General features: G+C 38.5%; 1 protein-coding gene across 1 annotated transcript in view; it reads left to right on the forward strand.

The window, feature by feature from the left end:
* Nucleotides 1-21,321, forward strand: part of pcdh11 (protocadherin 11) — a gene marked incomplete at both ends in the record, with an annotated part of 126,960 nt that overhangs the window by 78,419 nt on the left and 27,220 nt on the right. Inside the window, one exon of the mRNA XM_083915831.1 lies at nt 4,940-5,138. Coding sequence (XP_083771957.1) covers nt 4,940-5,138 — 199 coding nt within the window. The remainder of the gene's footprint in view (nt 1-4,939; nt 5,139-21,321) is intronic.

Genomic DNA, 21,321 nt, shown 5'->3' on the forward strand with positions numbered 1-21,321 from the left:
TTTTAATTTTGAATTTAATTGGTCAGACTTTAACCAGAAATAAGAGTTGAATACTTTTGAGTTTCAACACCTGATGGATTTCTTTTACATTTTATTGTGCCATACGCATATTAGGATCATTTTAAGATTACAAAAGAAAAGTGTAACAATGCCAAAAAGGTAAGAATTGCTTTAAATATGTCTAATATTCATTACTGAACACTACAGTTCAGCGTGAGTCCCTGCATTGCTAGGGCCATGGAATATACTAATACTTTCTTGAATAATGTTGCACAGAGAAGATCAGCATTTGACTCAATAACAGATTCAATTCATTAAAAAAAAATTGACATGTCAAAAAATCACCCAGTCATCTCTCAGCCCACTTGCTACAATCACCTCCGTCTTGCATGTTCCCGCTAACTCATCATTTCACACACAGTGGCATGTCACCTCACACATAATAGGCTGCACTGGAACAGCATGTACAAGAAGAACGGACACACTTGTGGGAAATAAAATCAGCCAACAGATTTTTGTGGATGTTGCGCAATCTTGACATCAAGCAGAATAGGAACATGTGGGACAGCGTTTTTGGGAATAAATACCTTGCCATTGCTGTTTTTTATTTTTTCCCCTCCATGTAAGACATGACAAATCACCAACCCTCCGAACAGATTTATGCAGGTCTAGGTGTGCCCGCAAGCTGATCCTTATCTGAAATGGCAGAGCCAATCTCCCCCGATTCACTCCTAAGTGGTCCCTGTTTATCACTCAAAGTGAGGTGGTTGTCAGCCTCGTCCTTCTCTGTGCAGCACTGACTTCTATGCTATTTCTTGAGAGAGGTATTTGGGCCAAAAAAAGTATATACAATAATAAAACAGAAAGAGCTATGGCCTATCAAAGGACAAGGTTGCAGCCACTTAGCCTTTCCTCCCTCTATATCTAAATATAACGGACTTCTAATCCAGTAACCCATGAATTCAGCCCCATCTGCCAATTGTCTGCGTGGTTACCAGAGGGAGGTTTTGGATTGGCTGGCTTGTTATATGGTAGAACTTGGCATGCATCTCTCCTGTTCATTTTATCTCTGTGTACATACTTCTCAAGGCAGTGTTTTATCTGGCTGAACGGGCTTTGTTTGGTCTTGATATCTCTTACCGCAGCTTGTCTTTGCTTTATGGATTTCTGGCAGCTTCTTTAAATAAGTGATAATGCTTAGAAAAACACTCACCTTGACTCCTCTGTGAATGTTTGTTTTTGTTTTTCATGTTTGCCTTTCAACCTTAATGTTTTATTCACAATAGTCAGTCCTACTGAGAGCAAAACTTTGATTTATATAATACTCATTAATGGCATTTAATTGTAGTTAATATTGTAGCTCTAAACGACCTAGTATTGAGTGCATTGTGAAATCAAATTAGGCTTTTCTTAACATCTGGCACCAACTTGAATGGGTTTGAATAACCAGTCATCTAAAAATGAAGACACTCCCTCATGCAAAATGATTTTGTCCTTATTGTCACGGACAGCTGTTTGTTCTAATAGATTCTGGATGCCATTGTTGGAGCAAGTTTCCAATAATTAGAGTCATGTGGAGAGGGAGCATGCTTTTTGTAGAGCTGCCAACCTTCCACAAGTAGGCCCTGTCTTTTGCTGGAACCTGGACTTTGCTTTTCTGCTTGCATCCTTCAGTCATTTGAAAAACAGCTGCCAATGCTGCTTGAGAACAAGTAGATTCAGTATACTCAGAAGCGTGGGCAAACATGGCACATAACTACATGATTTTACCAACAAGGTACCTGTCTCCTTTCTATCTTAGAAAATAAATAAACCCCCACAAGGAATGGGGAATAACATTCCTCTCTATACAGAGCCTTAGAAATATATCTCATCATGTGGCAGCAGAAGATCTCAAAACATGCAGTAGAAACAAGAAAGATTAAAGATCGAGTCCTGCATCATACACAGTATTTGTATTTGGTTCAGAAATGATTGCAGTGCACAGACAATTCATTTTTTTCTTATTTCTAATACAATCAACAGCAACAAAAAGCTTTTTGTTATCACACATAAGTTGAAGGTTATGTGTGTTTTTTTCAGTTTATTTCTTTGACTTCACACCATTTTTCCGCTCTTTTTATCCTTACTTATTATCTGTCCTTTAGCATACACACACACACACACACACGCACGCACGCACACACACAAACACACACACACACACACAGTGATTTGTGGCCTCGGGATCTAGATGAATCAAGTAGATAGTAAATCAAGTAAATAGGATATTTAACTAGCTGTTTCAATATCACAGCATTGAAAACCACTCAGTTGTGCTTTCATTGTGCTAATTGTGTGGATTTAGGTTAGTCAACCCTCTCTGATAGTTTTTAAATGAATGCTTTTTGTGCACTTGGTTTTTGGCAGTTTGTCCTTCATTAGTGCCAGACTTCATTTCACTCTCCCTCTCTCCTGCCTACCAAGCCTTATTTAGTCTTATCAAAGAACAATAAGTGCTTTATCTACACACTTTAGTGGCAAAGGAAAAATATGTGCGCACACAGACCTCACCTCCTCCTGAGCTTAAAGGAGCATGTGTTAATGATGTTTTTAATTCTCGCAATGAGTTTCATATTGCTCCACAGCGATGAGGAAAAGCAAGAAAGCAATTTGCAGTTGTATTTTCTCTTGTAAAAGAAAAAGAAGAAAATTCTCTTATCAGTTTGAATAATGGGACGAATAAAATTCGCCGCAATAACCGAAGCTGGGGGCGTAATTATATTTTATGTGTTTTATGCACCTATACAGTGTTATGCAGTATGATGTTACTCAGGGACTCATGTGCAGACATGAATTCATACAGAATATTTCATTGTGACAATTTTACCTGTGGTACCTTAAAGCCAAGTTACATCTCCTCACTCTTCTTTTCTTTTCTTTTTCTTTGTGAAACTCAAAGGAAAAGAGACAATTAAAATGAGAGACAAGTAAAAAAAAGAAATCAGTGGTATCTACCGATTGCTTACTGTGCCTCACAATATGAATGATCGTAACTGTGCGGTTTATTTTTTTTTTTGAGGAATTGCTAACATCTTAGCAGACATCACTACACAAGCAGGATGTGTTTTCTTTTTTAGCTCCAAATAAAGGTTGCAACATGAACTTCTGTAAACCACCAGAGAAATCAAAGCGGCCTGCACCTTTCAGAAGAAAATGCCCACACTCCTGTGATCCCCAAGACTTTACAAATCAAAGTCTCAGCCTCCACACACATTTCCACTTCTTTTGTGTCTAAACTGGGTGAGAGAGAAAACTAGGACATGGTTCAACCTGTTATTACACATCCCATTTATTATCAGGGCAGGAAGTCTCAATTATACATTTTTCAGACGGTTTATTAGCTGAAAAGTAATTTGCTCAACAGACCAGGAATCCTTTTTGGGCTATGAGGTCACTAATTCAGTTAGCCCCCTTGGTAAAGAGAATTGAAATTTGGCTTCTTTTTTTAACTAAAGGCAGATAAAGATGACAGATGCAGTGCTGGACATGTAACAACAACACTTTATGCAATTAGGATTCCTTTGTAAATGCCATCTCACAAGACTCATTCACCTATAAACAAAATTTGTTATCAGCCCTTGTGATGATATTATTGACCGTTGTCAGTGTTGGTGTGCCAAGACTGTTTAGGAGCTGAGAGGACACCTTTAAAGGGTACTTTGTTTGACAAACTAGTTTGAAAAAAAACACAAAAGACATAGCAATAACTAAGGTCAAAGGTCAAAGTTTTAATTGATGATTACACTGGATTTTACAAAGCTGGTTAATTGAACTACCTGAGGAGTTTTCTCCGTTATCTGTTGTGTTACAGCCCTGCAGATAGTTATGGTTTCATGTGCACAGGTTTGGAGATATGAGATTTCTGTCCTCACCTCGGTACAATGAAGGGGCAAGATATTTCGATCATGGTGCTCAAAGCATTGAAATATTACATTTTTAAAAATTCAGCAACAATAGATCTCTCCAGAAAGAATGTATTTGCGCCTCTGGATATAGCTCACTGTGATCTACTTTCTCCCCTGCCAAAAATAATCTCGATTAAAACTTTTAAATGTTATTTTTCAAAGATGTGAGAGCACCATAAAATTATCTTAATCTCAATCATTCTGTCAGTAGTTGGTCAACTTATTGATGTCCCAGGTTGGATTCAAATCCCAGTCTCCCAAGTGAAAGTTTGATACTTAATAATATATAATATATAATATAATATAATATAATATAATATAATAATACTTCTCTTTTTTGCAATGACCTCAAGTGAGCAAGTGGTACATTGTGGTACAACAAAGACGGAAGATGAACTAAAATCCTAACTGGAAATGAAACCGCCCATACATGCTTATTCATTGTGGATCATCCATTAGACCAGAGTGAATCCTTGATTAGACGCTATCAGAAGACGGCTAACGTTGCACGCGCAAATGATAAAGGCAAAACAGTCAATTGAATCGCTGTGAAATGTTCTGTTTAATCTGAGTCAACAGAGATTCTTATTGAGAAAAAATATTGTGACAATATCAGTCAGGACATTCTATTATATTATTGGTCAAGTTATTAGATGATTGGGTTTTATTACATTTTGGATCAGGTTAAGTGCAAATTGTATTACATTTTGAGGAACATATTACATTATTGGGTGCTACAGGGCCCTTGATGAAATGTGCTTAATAATTAAATGATGCATCTGAATGGTGTTTGGCCCACCTCAGTCTTTAGGTGTGACCTACAGGACAACTGAACTGGCCCTCAGACTTGTCATTCAATTGTTTATCCCATCCTCACCCACACTACACTGCTATACTTCCTATTTTAAGTTGTAATTTTTCCACACCATTTGGGCATTTTAAACATGACAGAGTTTTTCACCGAACATTTCTTGTTTGTTGGTGTGCTCCAGACCCAGCGCCGCGTGACGTTCCATCTCCCAGATGGTTCCCAGGAGAGCTGCAGTGACAGTGGGCTTGGAGACCCAGAGGCTAGCAGCACGACCAGCACCACCCAGACTCTTCCCCTCAGCTTCCCCCAGGAGGAGTACTATGAGCAAACATCACCTAACAGCCGCACCGAGGGAGATGGAAATTCAGACCCTGAATCTAGTGAGTAGTGAATGTTGCTCAGACAGCAGGCGAATCTGTTATTTTATGTTTTTTATTTTGAATAATTTTTGACTAATTTTCCATAATGTAATTTACAAGTGGCCATCTGTGTTTTAAGACAGTAACTTCATTTACTGAGATTGCAGCTGTGATTGTCATGGAAACATCATAACTTTGCAAACATTTAACAAGATAACATTTTCTATAACAAGCAAGTAACATACATTTCTTTGCTGATTTGTGAGGCGATTCTTTAAATAAGTATGACAAGTTTTATCGTAAAAGAAGTCAACCAAGATAGAGAGCTGCATGAGGGAAATAAACTCCAACATGTTCTGAGTATCTTATTTTATTTTTACGTGTTGATATTCAGAACCAAAAACCATCTCATTGATATTAGAAATGCAAATGAATTACATCTGATCAAAACAAGCAGTGTATCTGTTGCCATGGGAGTGCAAAAATAACTAATGGTGCATGAATTATCAACCATTTTTAAGGCTGAATTTTGTAAATGTTGTCCAGTGCTAAGCTGTACAACATAAGGGGAATTCTACCTCTGAAGTTGGAACTCTTTTGCTGAATTTATTCAAATGATTCACAAGACAGCTGTCACTGCATGGCTTACTGCCCAATGATGTTCTCCATAAAAAAGTCCCATTCAATTCAGTGATGCACGACTCCTTCCTCATACATATACAACAGGTTTTTTTTTGTTTTTTTTTAAATCATTGCTGGCTGAAGGTTTAAAAAAGTGTGCTGAAGACACAACACAGAGGACCCTGGGTTTTTCCACCAGTGTAGATCCAAAGCCTGTGCACCAGCAGCATGCCAATGATGTTGCTGAAATGATTTTACTCCACCTTAACATGAACATGGCTATTCTGAGTCCCCTATCCCTGTCCTTGTCACCTACCAACCCCCCCTCCTCCACTTCAAGCTGGATATTCTAGTCCTGGTGTGTTAGATTTAATTTTTCTGAAAGTAACCCTGCATCATACAGTATATTTCCGGCCAGATCGAGGCTAAAATCGCTGCAGACCTTCACTCCTCCTGTGGCCCAAGTATATCATTGATATATCATCATATCATGTTTTAGCCATTGCAAGGAGTTACCGGTCAAAAAAAAATAAAGAAAACAAGTCAGGTTTTTCTTTCTATCCAGCAGAGAAAAAATACAGAAAACGTAGAAATAAATTGCTCTGCATAAACCCACGTGCAGTATACCCGTTGTGTCATAGCTGTAAGTGAGACAACGGTCCTCGGTGCATCTGCCTCCCCAGCAGCTGCAATGACAGGTCTGGGGCTTGGGTGTCAGTGTGAGTGTGATCGTGAGTGCATTTGTTAGACATTAGACAAGACGGGTGACATCCTGGCATTGGCTTCCTGTTCATTTACATGCAAAGGTCCGTCCCATCTGTGATTTTTCTATTTTTGATCAGAGGATATTGCAAGTTACAGCAAAAAATCTTTTTCTTTTCATTTTTTTACAAGATAGCCACACAAAACAAGCTGACCTCCATATTCACTCACACACACACATATCTGTACACCAGGCACGTGTATACACAAACATATAAGCGCATACATCTAATGATCAAACGCTTCCTTTCCCAGCTGTTCCCTTTAATGTATTCACCACAGTGACAGCAGTGATTCATATATGTGATACATTCACATACAGAGACAATCGCTCATCATCTCATTAATATTCAGTGACATCTCATACTTCATAAACTTACTCAAATACCGGACTTATTACCCACTTTCACTGTGGGAAATATAATATTTGTTGAAGTGGATAGAAACCCATGCTAATGTAGTAAAGGCATGTATGCTTTTACAAATTGCTGCATTAAAAATAAGTGGAAGTGTTAACAGACTAACCGAGAGTGTAATGTTGGAGTCTAATATTAGTTGTTAGATATTAGAAAAGTAATTTTAGTTATATGACCACAAAGCCCTGATTAATGCTCTGTTGTAACCTTATCACACAAAATGATATCAAAGTAAACTTAATTCTTACTGATGTCACTGTAAAACACTATATTTGAACTGATTTGATTAATGTTTCATTCATATACATATATTATTCCCTATTACATATGTGTAGAGCTATACAGCTTTCAGATAATTGTTGATTGCCTTTCCAGGCGGCTAAGAAACACAGAAAGTTCATATTCAATATTTCTATAATTTAAGTAAATACACTTTACACCTCATATATTCTCACCTAAAGTCAAGAAAGTTCTTTCATTTGCTTTTAAATTTGGCTGATTTAACACACTTGCACATCATTTAAAGACGAGGGTGAAAGTCACTTGACTCATCCGGCTCCATTTTTTCCTCCCAGAAGTTTAAAGATAAACTCTGACTCTGTGCTGCTCGGTTCAAAAAGTGAGATGGATCCTGTGCATGTTGACCATTTCAGAGATGAGTGCATTGGTGACAGAGGGGGGTGGGCTGGAGGGGGGGCAAAGATTGGATTCGATATGGCTTTTATCAATGAGCGCCAGGCTGGCATGGAGGTGGCAATCTCTTATCATGTTGACTGTATTTGTAAAGCAGAAAGAACAAGGAAAAGTGGAAAAAGGGGAGAGCAGATGGAATGTCTCCAAGTGTAGGGGAAGAAACAGAGCCGAGAGATTGAAAGACTCAAGCGTCCAAGTCTGCAGAAAGAGAATTTCAGGAGTCCAACGCGTCATTGTTTCTTAAAGGTGCTTCAGCTTGGACCAGAATGTCAACTTGCACTGAATAATTGTCAGTGCCAAAGGCAAGCCATGTGGCCTTCTTATGACAATGAATTTCTCAACTCCTCTTTAAACCTGCATCTTTATTAGACCACCCACTCTTGAAATAAAGTTCATATGACATTTTATGTTTCTATTATTTATGAGTTTGGCGGCTGTTCATTTTATGGGCTCTTGCTTCCCCCTCCAGGCTTACTTCACCACCCACCATCGGTCTTTGTGCTGTCGCCTCTTTTGTCACACATTGTTCCAAAGGTTTGGATATTTCCTCCTGTCTCAACAAATGGATAAAAGCTGCAAATTAATATCATTAGCATGTGTGTTTTTAGGTCCAACTCCCATACATCCGACAGCTGGCTTTTACAGAACTACACATCCACGACAATTAGGCATGATGAATCATACCTGTCCCTTTAGGCCAAATTGCAACACTTCATCAAAACATCAAAAACCGGACTGCATAATGATACGTGATGCATCTCTTCCCCTCAAATAAGAAGGATGTACTGTTTCACTTGATGTTTTCTGCTCAGTGCAGTGGTATCCTTGGCCTCTGATTAGTTGCTGACTGTTCCAGGAATCACTAAGTGCTCTATTTAAATGTAATATTAAAAGCACCCGTTGGTGGAAATGTCATTCTTGACCCATCTTGGCTCAGACACTATGTCCTAGGGATTTTGCTGTTTCTTTGTTGTTGTTTTTTCTTAACAGTAATGAGCATTAGCCTTTTTCTTCAAGAAACTTTTTTTGGTCTAAAGGGCATTTCAAGTAATTCAATTAAATTCAGTTTTTTTTTCATTTATTTATTCATTTTTGACAGCCTGATGTGGACTTTGTAATAATGTCCTGAAAAGCTTTTTTATCTGAATGATGGGAATCATTCATCATGTCATGAACAGCGAACAGAGGTAAGCCCTCAGACAAAGTGCAGCAAAGTGGGAGCAAATCCCTGAGTCTAAATCCTTCACATTTTTCAAACAATGCACAATTTTGTTCTCTGGCCGATTTGTAATATACTTATTTCTTTCTCTTGTTGTCGGAGCTGAGGGATTTAAGAGCTTGTGCTTTTGCCCACTTACAGGCAACTCACTACAGGCAGTTTTGAAGCAGTGCATTAGTCTCTGGAAGAAACCTCAAAAAGCTGTACAGTCTAGTGCCGTATCCTAATCTGTGGCATATGGCTTTCAAATGACCAGCTTACACCTTGTCTGTCTAAGATCTAAATCTGCTATTAAAAATAAGCCAATCCTTTTTAAACACTGCAAGTATAATAAGATTATAGTTTTAAAACGTGCTCCACGGTGTATTATAAAACTACAGACTTTTTACAAATGGGAATGGCTTCATCAAATAACAGATTTCAATCATTGATTTTCTTTGATATTTAAATATTTTTTTCTCTTTGTGTAATGTTGTGTCTAAGGCTTTTATAGTACATTTAATAATGTTTGATGCCAGTAGACGAATAATCTGATTAAAGGCTCGCTGGGTTCATACTTTGTGACGGGATAACGTTCCAAACTCTTTGATTTCTGTAGGTCCAAAATTTTCACAATAGCTCTCAGACTGAGTTTCCAGTTGACTGATTTACAACTGCCCTTTTTCATGTCTTTGGAAAAGGCCACTTGGCTTGATCTAGTGTGTAGGGACCACTTGAATTTTTAATACTTCTCAAACCTCTGACTTCAGTATGTCTGGCCTCCAATACCAAGCTTGCGCTAAGATTGGAATTCAACTGTCTAGACACAATCTGCCCATGAATAAAGGGATTTCATAAGGAGGCATGAAAAAGCCTTGGTGCAAAACTCTAGCACTACATTTTGTCATGCATACCAATAGTTTAGCACATCATTATGTGACAGCAACAACGACATAGCATTCAGTACAGTTAGCTGCATTAATTATTCATATGAGTCCAATCTCAGTTTCACTTTGAGGGCTCTCATATGCAATTAGAAGTAATGAATGTGCTTCTTAATTACATTCATTTGTGCAAATTTTCATTCCCCATTGAATTTTTCTGTGGAAACATTGTGACACTGACCAATGGCATATCATTTGCAATGTGACTAAACCCATTCAGCAAAGAACAATTAGCAGTAATTAGTGTTACAATGTCATCAGCGACCAGGGGAAAGTCTAAGCTGACATGTAAAGGAGAAGAATACCCTTGTTCAGAGAATTTTAAGTCCAACATTGTAGCTAGATCCAGATAATTGGCTGACCATAGGTCAAAAAGATGATGAACTGTTGTAAGACTGAAAGGCTTGATTTTTTTTAATCAACTTGCATTCATGTAAAGTTTGCTGAGCAGGCATTCGCTTTGATAGTAACGCCCTTATCTACATTTACACACTTACTGCAACCTTTTACTCCCGCAAGCCCATCTCAGTGTCATCTGCTGCTGACAAATGAGCAGCTTCACTAAAGTAATTAAGAATGAAGTGCCTTGCTTAAGGGTACATTGTGGACATTGTTGAAAGATGGGAGGAAGCATTTATCATTCATTTCACATCATGACCTTACAATTTGTCATGTTATCAGAGATATTCTGCCGTGTGTATATTTAATTCATGCCGCACATAAAATGGTAATGTAGCCAATTTCTTTTCTTGCAGTTATCCCACATTGTACAAGATAACTTCTTCAAACTCTCCCCCCCCCCCCCCCCCCTCATCATTTGCACCAGTTTGCTTCTCGCTATATATTCTCCGTCATATAAATAAATAAAAGCCTTTGTGCCTTCTGGCTCCCAGAACTTTTTACAGCTGCCCCAGTGGGCTTGCAACAGAGCTAAATGAAGCAACAGTGAGTATTAACCTACATAGATTGAACCTTCCATTTTAAGATGATTTTATTTTATTTATTTATATATATACTTTATACATATATATATATATATATATATATATATATATATATATATATATATATATATATATATATATATATATATATATATATATATAAACATTGTTTGCCTCTCTCCTGTTCTCTCTCCTGTTTTTAACCACCGGGGGTCTAGAGCTGAGTCAGAAGTGGATTTAGATTGACTCATCTGTATCCTTCTCAACCGATTGGGATTTGGTGGAAATTCTCAGTTCTAGAGGTGAGGTGGAGGGGAACCCTTGTTTTATCTGGTTCAAATGTCCTTAGTTGTCTCGAAGAGAGAGAGAGACGAGCTATTGATCTGGAGGAGTCAATTCAGCTTGCAGAAATCTCTATCCACCCTCCTTCAAACGACTGAGAAGTGTCATGTTAGAAACCTCCTTTTCCAGGGTATTAGGCCTCTTCTTTGTTGCCCTGCCAAAGTCTTCTGTGAAGTTGAGACAGGGGCTCACTGGTACAATCATCTAGATCTCATCAGGAAAGATTTCCGGACAATCAAAGCACGGCATTTACTGTTTCCATACCATCGGGAGTGGTTCAATTTCACGACCAGAAGAAAAAAACTACGCCATACAACACAACATATACTGCATTAACGTTTTATTGATGGTTGTGAAATGGTTACAGTTTTAAACTAATTTTAAAACAGAATGGCTTAGGCAATGAGACTTCTTGGTTAGTTTTGGGAAAAGATCATGGTTTGGGTTCAATTGAGTATGTTTGTGGACATTTGGTTTCACACAGGATACGATCAGCGGCATTCTGGGTGAAAGTCCTGTGTTTGTTTGAACGGTTCTTCCTTTGCTCCTACCATAATTAATGTAACCTCTAGAAGTTGCTGCCTAACCACAATGCAAATACTTGTCATAATAAGCTACTTGGACAATTAAACTATACAGACATTCTTTTGGGGAGGATGGTCTGAAAAAAATGGCACATATAATGGAAGTTGAACACCTTATCACAATTCTGAGAGCTTATCATATTAATAATAAGAATTTAAAGCAGCACATTCTGAGTGAAAGGTACTTTGTATTTACTTTTAAATTAATTGCTTTTACTCTTTTGGTTTTGAACAGAAATCTACAAATAAACCTTTTTTAATTAAATTGTATTAATTTAGTTATTTTATTCATTAAGATTTTTTGCTGTTGTTGTCGCTCATGCATCATTTCATACATTTATTTTAACATTTATTGATGCGGACCCTGACAGATGTGAGTTGAATACTTTGACAGTTCAGCTAGAATATTTTGGAGAAAAACAGGAAAGTTGGCTGGATACACCGCGTTTGACTGTCCAAAAGTTGCTGCTTCAAATTCGTTCAGCAGCACAACTGTGACTTGAGTGGGCTTTTCAAAGACTTGTACAATTAAAATACTCATTCTGAAGTTGTTAACATGTTCAGTAAGTCTTGTGTTGGGGTTTGGGAAAGGATCAATAGCTGCCAAGTTTGATCGTGTCTCTGGACAATGTATTCTGAACTCGGCAGGGATATAGAGAGACTTCAAACAAGGATAGAGGCTCAAAGGCCCCAGCCAGCAATTCACTTTGTTCCATTTCACTGAGTCTGTGATTCCTAAACTGGAATATGGCTCAGACTGCATATTAAATCAGTGAAATGCTGGGTTTTGGAGAGGTGAACTACTTTGGTCCTTGATCCCATGTAGCTGATATGATCTCAGTAACATCAAACATGAATCATTAAAAACAACAACACACCTGAAATGAAAAAAACAAACGAAAAACGAGCAAGCCATTTATTGGATGCTAATACTGGCATATGGTGCAAAGGTATCACATATTTGTGTCCTTGTTTAATTGAATCTAGTTTAAATCATGCAGTCAGTACCCACTATGAGCTCCTCAGATCATTTTTTTTTACTTACTTAAACTTTTAAACTTTGAAGAAGTCTCGCCACAGTTCTGGACACCACAAACCTGCCAACATTTCTCAAGAACCATGCTGGGCTTTCAGTATGATGAGCTGAGGTTATACCTGTCTGAAAGAGCAGAAACTTTCACTCCCCTCAGAAGCAGGAGAAAAACATGGGAAGCTATAAAATATAGATGTGCTAATGTTTTATTCAAAGCCATTTGTTATAGATAGCTTTTTACAAAAAATCCCACTGCTTTTCATTTTTAGTTTGAGAGCTTGTGTTTGCATTAACATTTCCCCCTGCAATTTAACTGCTCCTGTCCCTCCCAGCAACCTCAACCTGTTCACACAACACACACTCTCTGCACACAATGTACACACCTGCCAACTCTCATTTCAAACTTGTACCCAAAGCATCGCATTATGTCCCATTTCATTTCCAGTATCTTGGCAAGAAACAATAAATTAAATCTATATCTTTGAAATGGGGATGGACTTTTCCTTTGGCTTTCAAACAGAAAAAAACAACAACATTGTAACATCTGTTTATGTGAAAGTGTCAATACAATCTCCTAATTTGAGATTTGATGTTATATAAATTCAGCCTCGAGGTCAGAGGTCAGCCTGCTTCGTATTTCAATAAAGCCATTATGCTCCGGCTTAGAGGTGTTGTATTTCTGTATAACCGATGGAATGGTTTATTGTTAACAACTGCATTAGTGAGGCTGAGACGAGGTTAGAGGAAGTGCATCTGTCTCCCTCCTCCTTTCTCTCTCCCCACACGCTCCAGCCCCCCTCTCTTTAAGATATAGCGCCATAGACAGATTAAAATGCATGGTCTCATCCCTTTCTCATTTTTCACATGCAGTCGGTCTCAAGGATAAGAATGGCCTCTGCTCAGAAGGACTTATTGACCAAAATAACTGTGCATCAATATGTCTCCTGAAGGCTGAGCAGACCACAGCATCACAGGGGTTGTATTTTCACCAACTCTCTCTGCCTTTAATGTTATTGACCTGGGTTGTCCTGATATGCTGCAGAACAGCATGGAGGGCTAGAAACATACAGTTGCAAAGCTGCTTTACAGCTTCATTGTCCTAAAAAAGGAGCACATTTACTGTATTGATGCATCTGAGCAAAATGAATGACAGACAAGAAAGAGGAAGAAGAAAAACAAGTGAGATTTACTTGGAGAATGGCATGCTGTGACCAATGTAAAATTACATTGCTGCTTTTTCTCTCCGGCTTATTTTTCAATAAGAAATCACTGAGATAAACTGCAGCTTTGATAGGATTCAATTTACAGTGATGGCTGCAGTATTGCTGCAGTGACATCAATGATATGATGACAGACGGCTACAACTATGCCATCTGTCTATATTTCAAGTATTAGCATATTTCACGTAAAATTTGTCATTCATGAGGAATGCAATATTTTCCTATGAAATCATTAATTTCACAAGCACAGGCATAAAATCGCAATAAATTTCATGCGCAACAACTAAGACACACACACACACACACACACACACACACACACACACACACACACACACACACACACACACACACACACACACACACACACACACACACACACACACACACACACATATTTAATCGGTTGGAATATAATAAAGCATGCAGGTTACAGTATGTTTTTAATCTGCATCCTGAGTTACCGCTGTGATTTAATCCAGGTGTTGAATGTGCACGCATGAACAAGATCACTGCCCACTGTTCTGTATAGGGTCCTATCCCTGCCTGATCAATGTATGCATTGACTGGTTGATAAATTGGTATTCACTGACAAATGGATCACTTCGGAAACCACTCACAGGCTGGTAACTCTGACAAATGGAGTGTAAGTGTTGTGAGAAAAGGAAGAAGGAGTTGTGCTGAATGAGCGCAGAAAGGAAAGACACTATGGTTTTTCAGATGGGTTATGCTGTGGGAGTAGATTTTCAGGGAGGCCCTGCAGGACATGTTTGGCCTAACAGAAAATGACAGGGGGGTTCTGAGGGTCTCGACAGGAAAACACATAAACCCAGTGGTTGTGTACCCTCCTCAGCAAGCATGCGGGCAGATTCATCAAATTCACCGTGGTCGGGTTCACAGGGCACTTCTGCCCGGCTCTTTCTGAGGCATCTGTGCGGACCTAAAGGCATTGTAGCACTCGAGAGGTCAGTCAGCTGTCTGCCATTCCATGCAGAAGCAGCAGCAGACCTGGTGCTAAAGCCTCGCCAGAAGCTCTTGTGAGCAAGCAGACAGGCTGCGTCCCTTTGTCCCCATTTCCTCCAGACACCTGCGTGATTGCATTGATTTGTCCTGATTCCATTTAGCCAGGGGTCCCACTGGATTTTAAGTGTCAAACATCTGTCATATAGAGGCTCCCTCATGCAGACTAATTCAGCACTCTCTCAAGAGCTAAACCCTCAAGGAACTGATTGAGTATGCAACAAGAATTGGATTAACAAAAGGAAATGGCATATTTTCTGTATTTTGTAAAAATATATATGTTTTAAATCTTCTTTTTTTTTAATTCAGAAGAGTAGCAGCTGATGTATGAAAAAAATATGGTGTTAGACAGAGTGAGTTCGCAATGTTTGCAGAAAATAGACTGGAACATCTCCTGAAGCCAGTTACAGGCAGCAGCAGTCTTTGTTATGATAAAATCAGGGACCTCTGCGAGCATGCCCTTGATTCTGCAGTTGGCTTAACTCGGCAGGTCACCAAGGGGAGGCAGATGTTGTCTCGAGGCATGTCTCACTGCCTCAGTGCTTGTCCGGCTGGTGGCACTGAGCTTACAGGTGCAGAGGGGATGGTGGATGCGGGGGGGTGGTTGGAGGTGCAATAAGCCGTCGCTCAGCAGCCACAGGCCAGCTATGGGGATGTTGGAATGAGCGGATATGCTCATTTTGATCCACTGAGGTATAATAATTGATGATCAGCCCTGCTGTCGCATCTGGGAGTCACTGGTCCATGCTATAATACACCCTTAATGCAACACATGGTGGCATGGATAGAGGTACCATGGGTGTTTCTGACTAAGAAAGAGGAAAGATGTAAAATCATTTTTAAAAACACACAAGAAAAAGTCGACATGTGCGCATAGTTTTAAATGAAGTGAAATGCAGTTCAGTGTACACAGTATGGTATAAAAAAGAACGGACCACACACAGAATGTGCGTTCTGTTAAAAGAAACAGTTATTATATCCTAATTGTTCATTTTAATGAATCCGCAGAGAATAAAAGAGAAAGTGTTCCCCAACTTCATCATACTTTAAGCTTAAAACCTGACCTACTTTCCTCTCCTCTTCTGTATATCTGCTCTTGTTCTATAAAACATTTAAAAATCCTATTTTGTATTGGGTTGCTTGATTAATGGCTGTTATTTTCACCGATGCACAGCGCATGTAAAGACTTCAAACACCAGACATACAAAGAAAACAGGCATACACAAGCATATACGTACACATACACCTTGATCTATGTCTAGCTGAACAAACCTCCCACGTTGTACAACTAAGAAGCACAAAACACTACCATTGACATCCTAAGGGTCTTTGAAAGCCTCCACTCGCTGATCCTTTTTCAGTGGTTCTCCTGCTGCAAGAGATCAAACATAAACACAGCAGCCCAACACGAGAATATTCCAAAACTCAAAGAGTAAAATCTCTTGGTGTTTCGCATAGAGTCACTGCCTCTTTTCAAAATGAATGCTAGGCACTATAAAGAAGTTGTAGTTTTAGAATAAATTTCCAAAGGATCAATAGGCTGCCATTATCCCAACCACAGTGAACAACGTTTAAACCACTGAGCAGCTTTGTCTTTTCCAAAAAAAAGGGAGCTCTTTTCCATGTTTGTTGTCATTGTTGGTCGCCAGTGATCCGATCAAATTTTAATCACACTATTCAGCCTCATTGATTTCAGTTTACCACAGATTGTGTTGAATGAAATATTGTTCTTTTTTTCTTCCATCCATGGCAATTACCCAACAATGAGAGCTCGATAACACGGTGTATTAGAAGGCATGGTGTTTGTGAAATACTGGGTTTTGGCTACTTGGCAGCAGCTGCCAGGATTTTAATTTAACTGGCATACGTGCATACATATTCACATGTGCAGCGGGTACATGCCTTCATGCTCTCAAGCAGACGCTCATTTCCTTTAAAGTCCCACTCAAGACATGTTTTAAATTATTTAAAAAAATACTCTGCTTTGAGTCATATTTTGTTGAACATGGTTTTCCTGCATTGAGGGAAAAAAAAACTCAGAGTTATAGGTTATAGAGTGAGAGAGTTATAGGGTTCAGGATGCTGAAAGTACCCATGAGTTTTTTTGTTTTTTTTTAACTTTCTGCCAGATTCAGAATCAGATGAGGAATCTCTTATGCACTAAAGTCGGTGACTAGCAGACATGTCAGAATTGTTAGCATTTTTTTTTTCATTTGTTTCTGTTTGTTAGCTTGTTAACTTGTAACTGACAGTTATGATGGCAGTTTGTTTTCTCTCTGTACTGACAGTCCGCCCTGAGCTGGACTTTTCATGTTCTTTTGCCGGTGTTTCCCATACAAGACATTGATTGGTTTAAGGATTAATGACATAATTACTAAAATTTGTCTGAGATATGTTTAAATCATAAAGTACACAGACTTCAGAAGAGGAGTGTGAAAAGACCTCTCAAGTGACAAACTTCGCTCAGATACAAGTCACTATAGTCAATGTCAGACATTTTAGAGGACAGAAGGAGAAGAAAAACACATTATTTATGGGAAGTTTAATTTACTTCGACACCCACGCATCCACCACTCTGTATGGTGCTGCAGATGTGTGCAGTCAAAAAGACAGTCATACTCATCAAAGGCAGTGAATGGGTGCCTTTTCTTATGTTATATTGTTTCACTGATTGCTCTGAACAGCAGAGTTAGTTTAACTGCGCTTTGCCTTGGTTCAAAACAAAAGAAACCATGCATTGGGTACAAACAAATCTTTCTTTACTGAAGTTTTCTGTAGATGTTTTCTTTATCTTCAGTGTTGAGTAACATGTTTTGTCATTAAGGTCAAAAGGGCAAATCGGTTCAAGCCTCTTGCTAATCTTTTATTCTTTAAGATTTGTGTTCCCACAAAAGGCCTTGAAAATATGATGTATAACCTGGAATAGAAGAGTTCCTTTTTTGGTAAAGACATATCTTGTTTTTTGCCACATAACATTTTGTTTTCTTCGTAACCAGCTAGGCATTGCAATTATTACTGTTTTGCTGTAAATGAATAAATTGTAATATAAATTTTTTCCAAAGTGAAAAATGTGCATACTTTCATAGAACCCTGGCAAAATCCATCTGTCTTACCTATGGAGCATCTGCCATCGCTTACAGGGCCGTCCACCTCACGAGTCACGGAGACTTAGGGACATCTGTCCCAACAGATAGAGAATCAGGATAGGGCCATCCATTCTGTTAACGCTCCACTGAACTCTGTGTTATGTTCACCATAATTTGCTTTTGGTTGCTGCAGCATCCCGGAATATTGCTGTGCAGCAGCTCAGACAAAGTCGGTTGGTTGTAATGTGTCCCTTTTCGGCCATTCTGCAAGCAGATAATTTGATAAACCCCCAGACGTAATGGCTAAGCTGCATCCTGATAAATGTGGCTAATATGACAGGGGACAGAGGATTTCCCTAACAATTTCTGAAGAGAAGTTTGGCTATTAGGATGATTTGATATTTTCCGGAGAGAGTTCATTTGATCTGACGTATTTTGTTGGCATTCAGTGTTACACTGTATGACTTTTTGAGTCACAGAAATTGATGCATATCTTGTCTGTTTTGTTTCTAAGTTTGTGTATGAAAGTGAATGTTGTATCTGTATTTGTTAAGGCAATATTTGCTTAAAATATATTTTTTTCAGTTTCAGATACAAAGCCCATATTCCAATATGCCACACAGAAAAACATAAAGCATGGTTACAAATACACAGTGTTAAACTGTTTCCTATTATGTGTTATAACAACATATGCTTTTTCACTTTTCCCAAATACTTTCCACTGAACACATATGATTCATTATACCCTGTTATATATTCTTGGAAACACAAATCAGAAAAAAGTAAGTGAAACTGACCATGCAGTGACCCAAAATCCTTTTCGGCCATTCCTCCTCTCATTTTGCTTGCTCTCAATTTTCTGAGGGTAAACGCGTCAGCTATTCCTCATGTAGTAAAGTATGCAATCCGTGCCTGCCAGTCTATGAGCAAGTTTCGGGTTAATCCTCATGAATACGTTACTTTGTCTGCATGAATAAATAAAAACCTGCTCACTGGGTAATTGAGGTGCCATGGCACTCACAAATGAGGGCACAATTTGTAAATGGTATTTATTTTTTTTCCCCCTGAACTGGACCCATGATGTTTTATATCACATTAAAATGTGGGCTAAAATCAAATTGATACACTAAAGTAGATATGACATTCAAATGTTGAATCCTCCCCTGAGGACTCTTGAACAGTTCTATTATGTCTCTCTTATTTTATAAATCCCTTAATTTTGTAAAAGCTCAAGTGTTAAAATGCCAGTGTGTGGATTGCTAAATTCTGTGCCTGGTGGCAGAAAATATTGAATTAGCCATGATTTAAAATGATTTAAGTATGTGAATGGTTGACGGTAACTGCAACTCCATCTAGTCTGATTCCACATACACTCGTGCATTTATATTTGAATGACAATTATATATTCAATGTAATATTTTTATAATAAGCTGAATTGTCATGCTGGCTGGCTTCTAAAAACCTATATAGAAAATGCAAAGTGCAGTTTAGTTGTAGAAAGAGAGACAGACAGAGAGATGCAGTAGACAGAGACAGAGTCGAGGTCACCCATGATTCCATCATAGCTGGTTGCTCTTCAGAAAGTGTTCCATTTTGTATTTAAAGTGGTCCCAATTATGGTCAATTTTGTGTTGTGTGCGTAAGGGATCCCATATGTTGATCCCCTTTATAGAAAAAAAAGCTGTCTGTCTAAAGGAGTTTTTGTGACAGAGCACTTTGCAATTTCCCACAGCAGCGCCCCTGGTAATTGAGCCAAAAGCCCAAAAAGGTTTTAACGTGTCACTAAGAATCTCAGGAGCCAGGTTACGTAAACATTTATAGCGTAGTGTCGCCAAATTTAAAGCAATTATCAGACCTTCACGGTTATTTTGAAAATAAGGAGTACTAACACGTATGCAGCACACAATAGTGGACGGATTGTAACTAATTTAAAGTGTAACTTCACCCCCTGGTCTGAGCCTAACTCCGCCTATTGCATCAAATATGCAGAGGTCTCAGAGTGGGGCAGAGAGAGGGCAAGGGGAGGGAGGCTGCCCACCTCAGATTAGAGGGTATTAACATTTTAAAATGTGATGACAAAGAGGCATCCCAATCAGTCGTCTCTAACTCAACATTGGACTTGCACTGTAGAGTTTGGGTATTCTTCTCTAGTGTAAAATCTTGAGGTGGTGGTCCTGCCTGACACACATAACAGTCTCATCTGCATACATCTGTAGATCTGATATGAGTCAGACATCTTTTTAAGTTGTGTGAGGACAAAGTACTGGAAATTTCTGTTTTGTTGTAAAAGATTAGATAGGATGACTGTTACTGTTACTTAAGACACATGCATGTTGATTTTACATGCATGTGTCTCTTTACATCTGATCTGCACACACCCTCATGCCTAAACGACAGACTAGGCTGTTTGCCATAGACTCCCAAAACAACATAACTGATTGTTCTATTTAACATTGTGAAATGGAACTACTTGGTTAAATTTGATAAAAGATTATAGTTTGGGTTAAAAATGTGTATGTTTGTTACAGGAGTGAGTCTGTGACGTAGTTTCATTTGGTTTGTGGGTATGTTCTGACTTCCACCATTGCTCCTGTCATGATACATTAATTGCTACTTACCTAACAATTGATTAGGTTCGGATTTGCCCCACTGATAAATACATCTGAGAGTGTGAGGACGAGAATACATGTAATCAGGGTCAAATGTCCATTTAAAGTAAAGATGCCACTTGGCCTAAAAGATACTTGATCATCTCAATGCTTTGGTAGCATTATTGTCTCCTTCCACCTACTAAACATGAGCAGTGGCATTGGACGTTAAATGAGATGAACTACCAGGATATTATATTAGTCAGATAAATCAGTGTACAGAATCAAAGGGTCTTCCTGAAGGGCATCTTAGTACATTTCTTTGATACTTTGAAATAATTTTCTCAATTCATTTTCACATAGGTGAAAAACATAATACAATAGACATAATTGCAAATTCATCAAGTTATAAAAAAACACGCCAGACTTTTCAAGGGTCAAGGATTTCTGCCAAAAAAGGTATTCACTCAACCAAATCTGAACAATGCCACATCAGAATGTAAAACTGACAATACAAGAGGTCAGACTAAAATGTTAATATCATATTGTTTTTTTGTAATTTTCATTATCTAGCTATTATTTTTGTATTACTTCTGGTAATTGCTGTGAAAGCCAGCTTGCATTTGCTCAGGGACTGACAGAACAATTAACATCTTAAACACCTGAACACCAGTGATATATCATTTTCTTCTATCTTGGGAGACAAGCGTTATAATGGCCGACAATGTGGGTAGCATTTACTGTAACAGCCAA

Source organism: Echiichthys vipera, assembly GCF_963691815.1.
Source record: "Echiichthys vipera genome assembly, chromosome: 6".
NCBI classification, from domain to species: Eukaryota; Metazoa; Chordata; class Actinopteri; order Perciformes; family Trachinidae; genus Echiichthys; species Echiichthys vipera.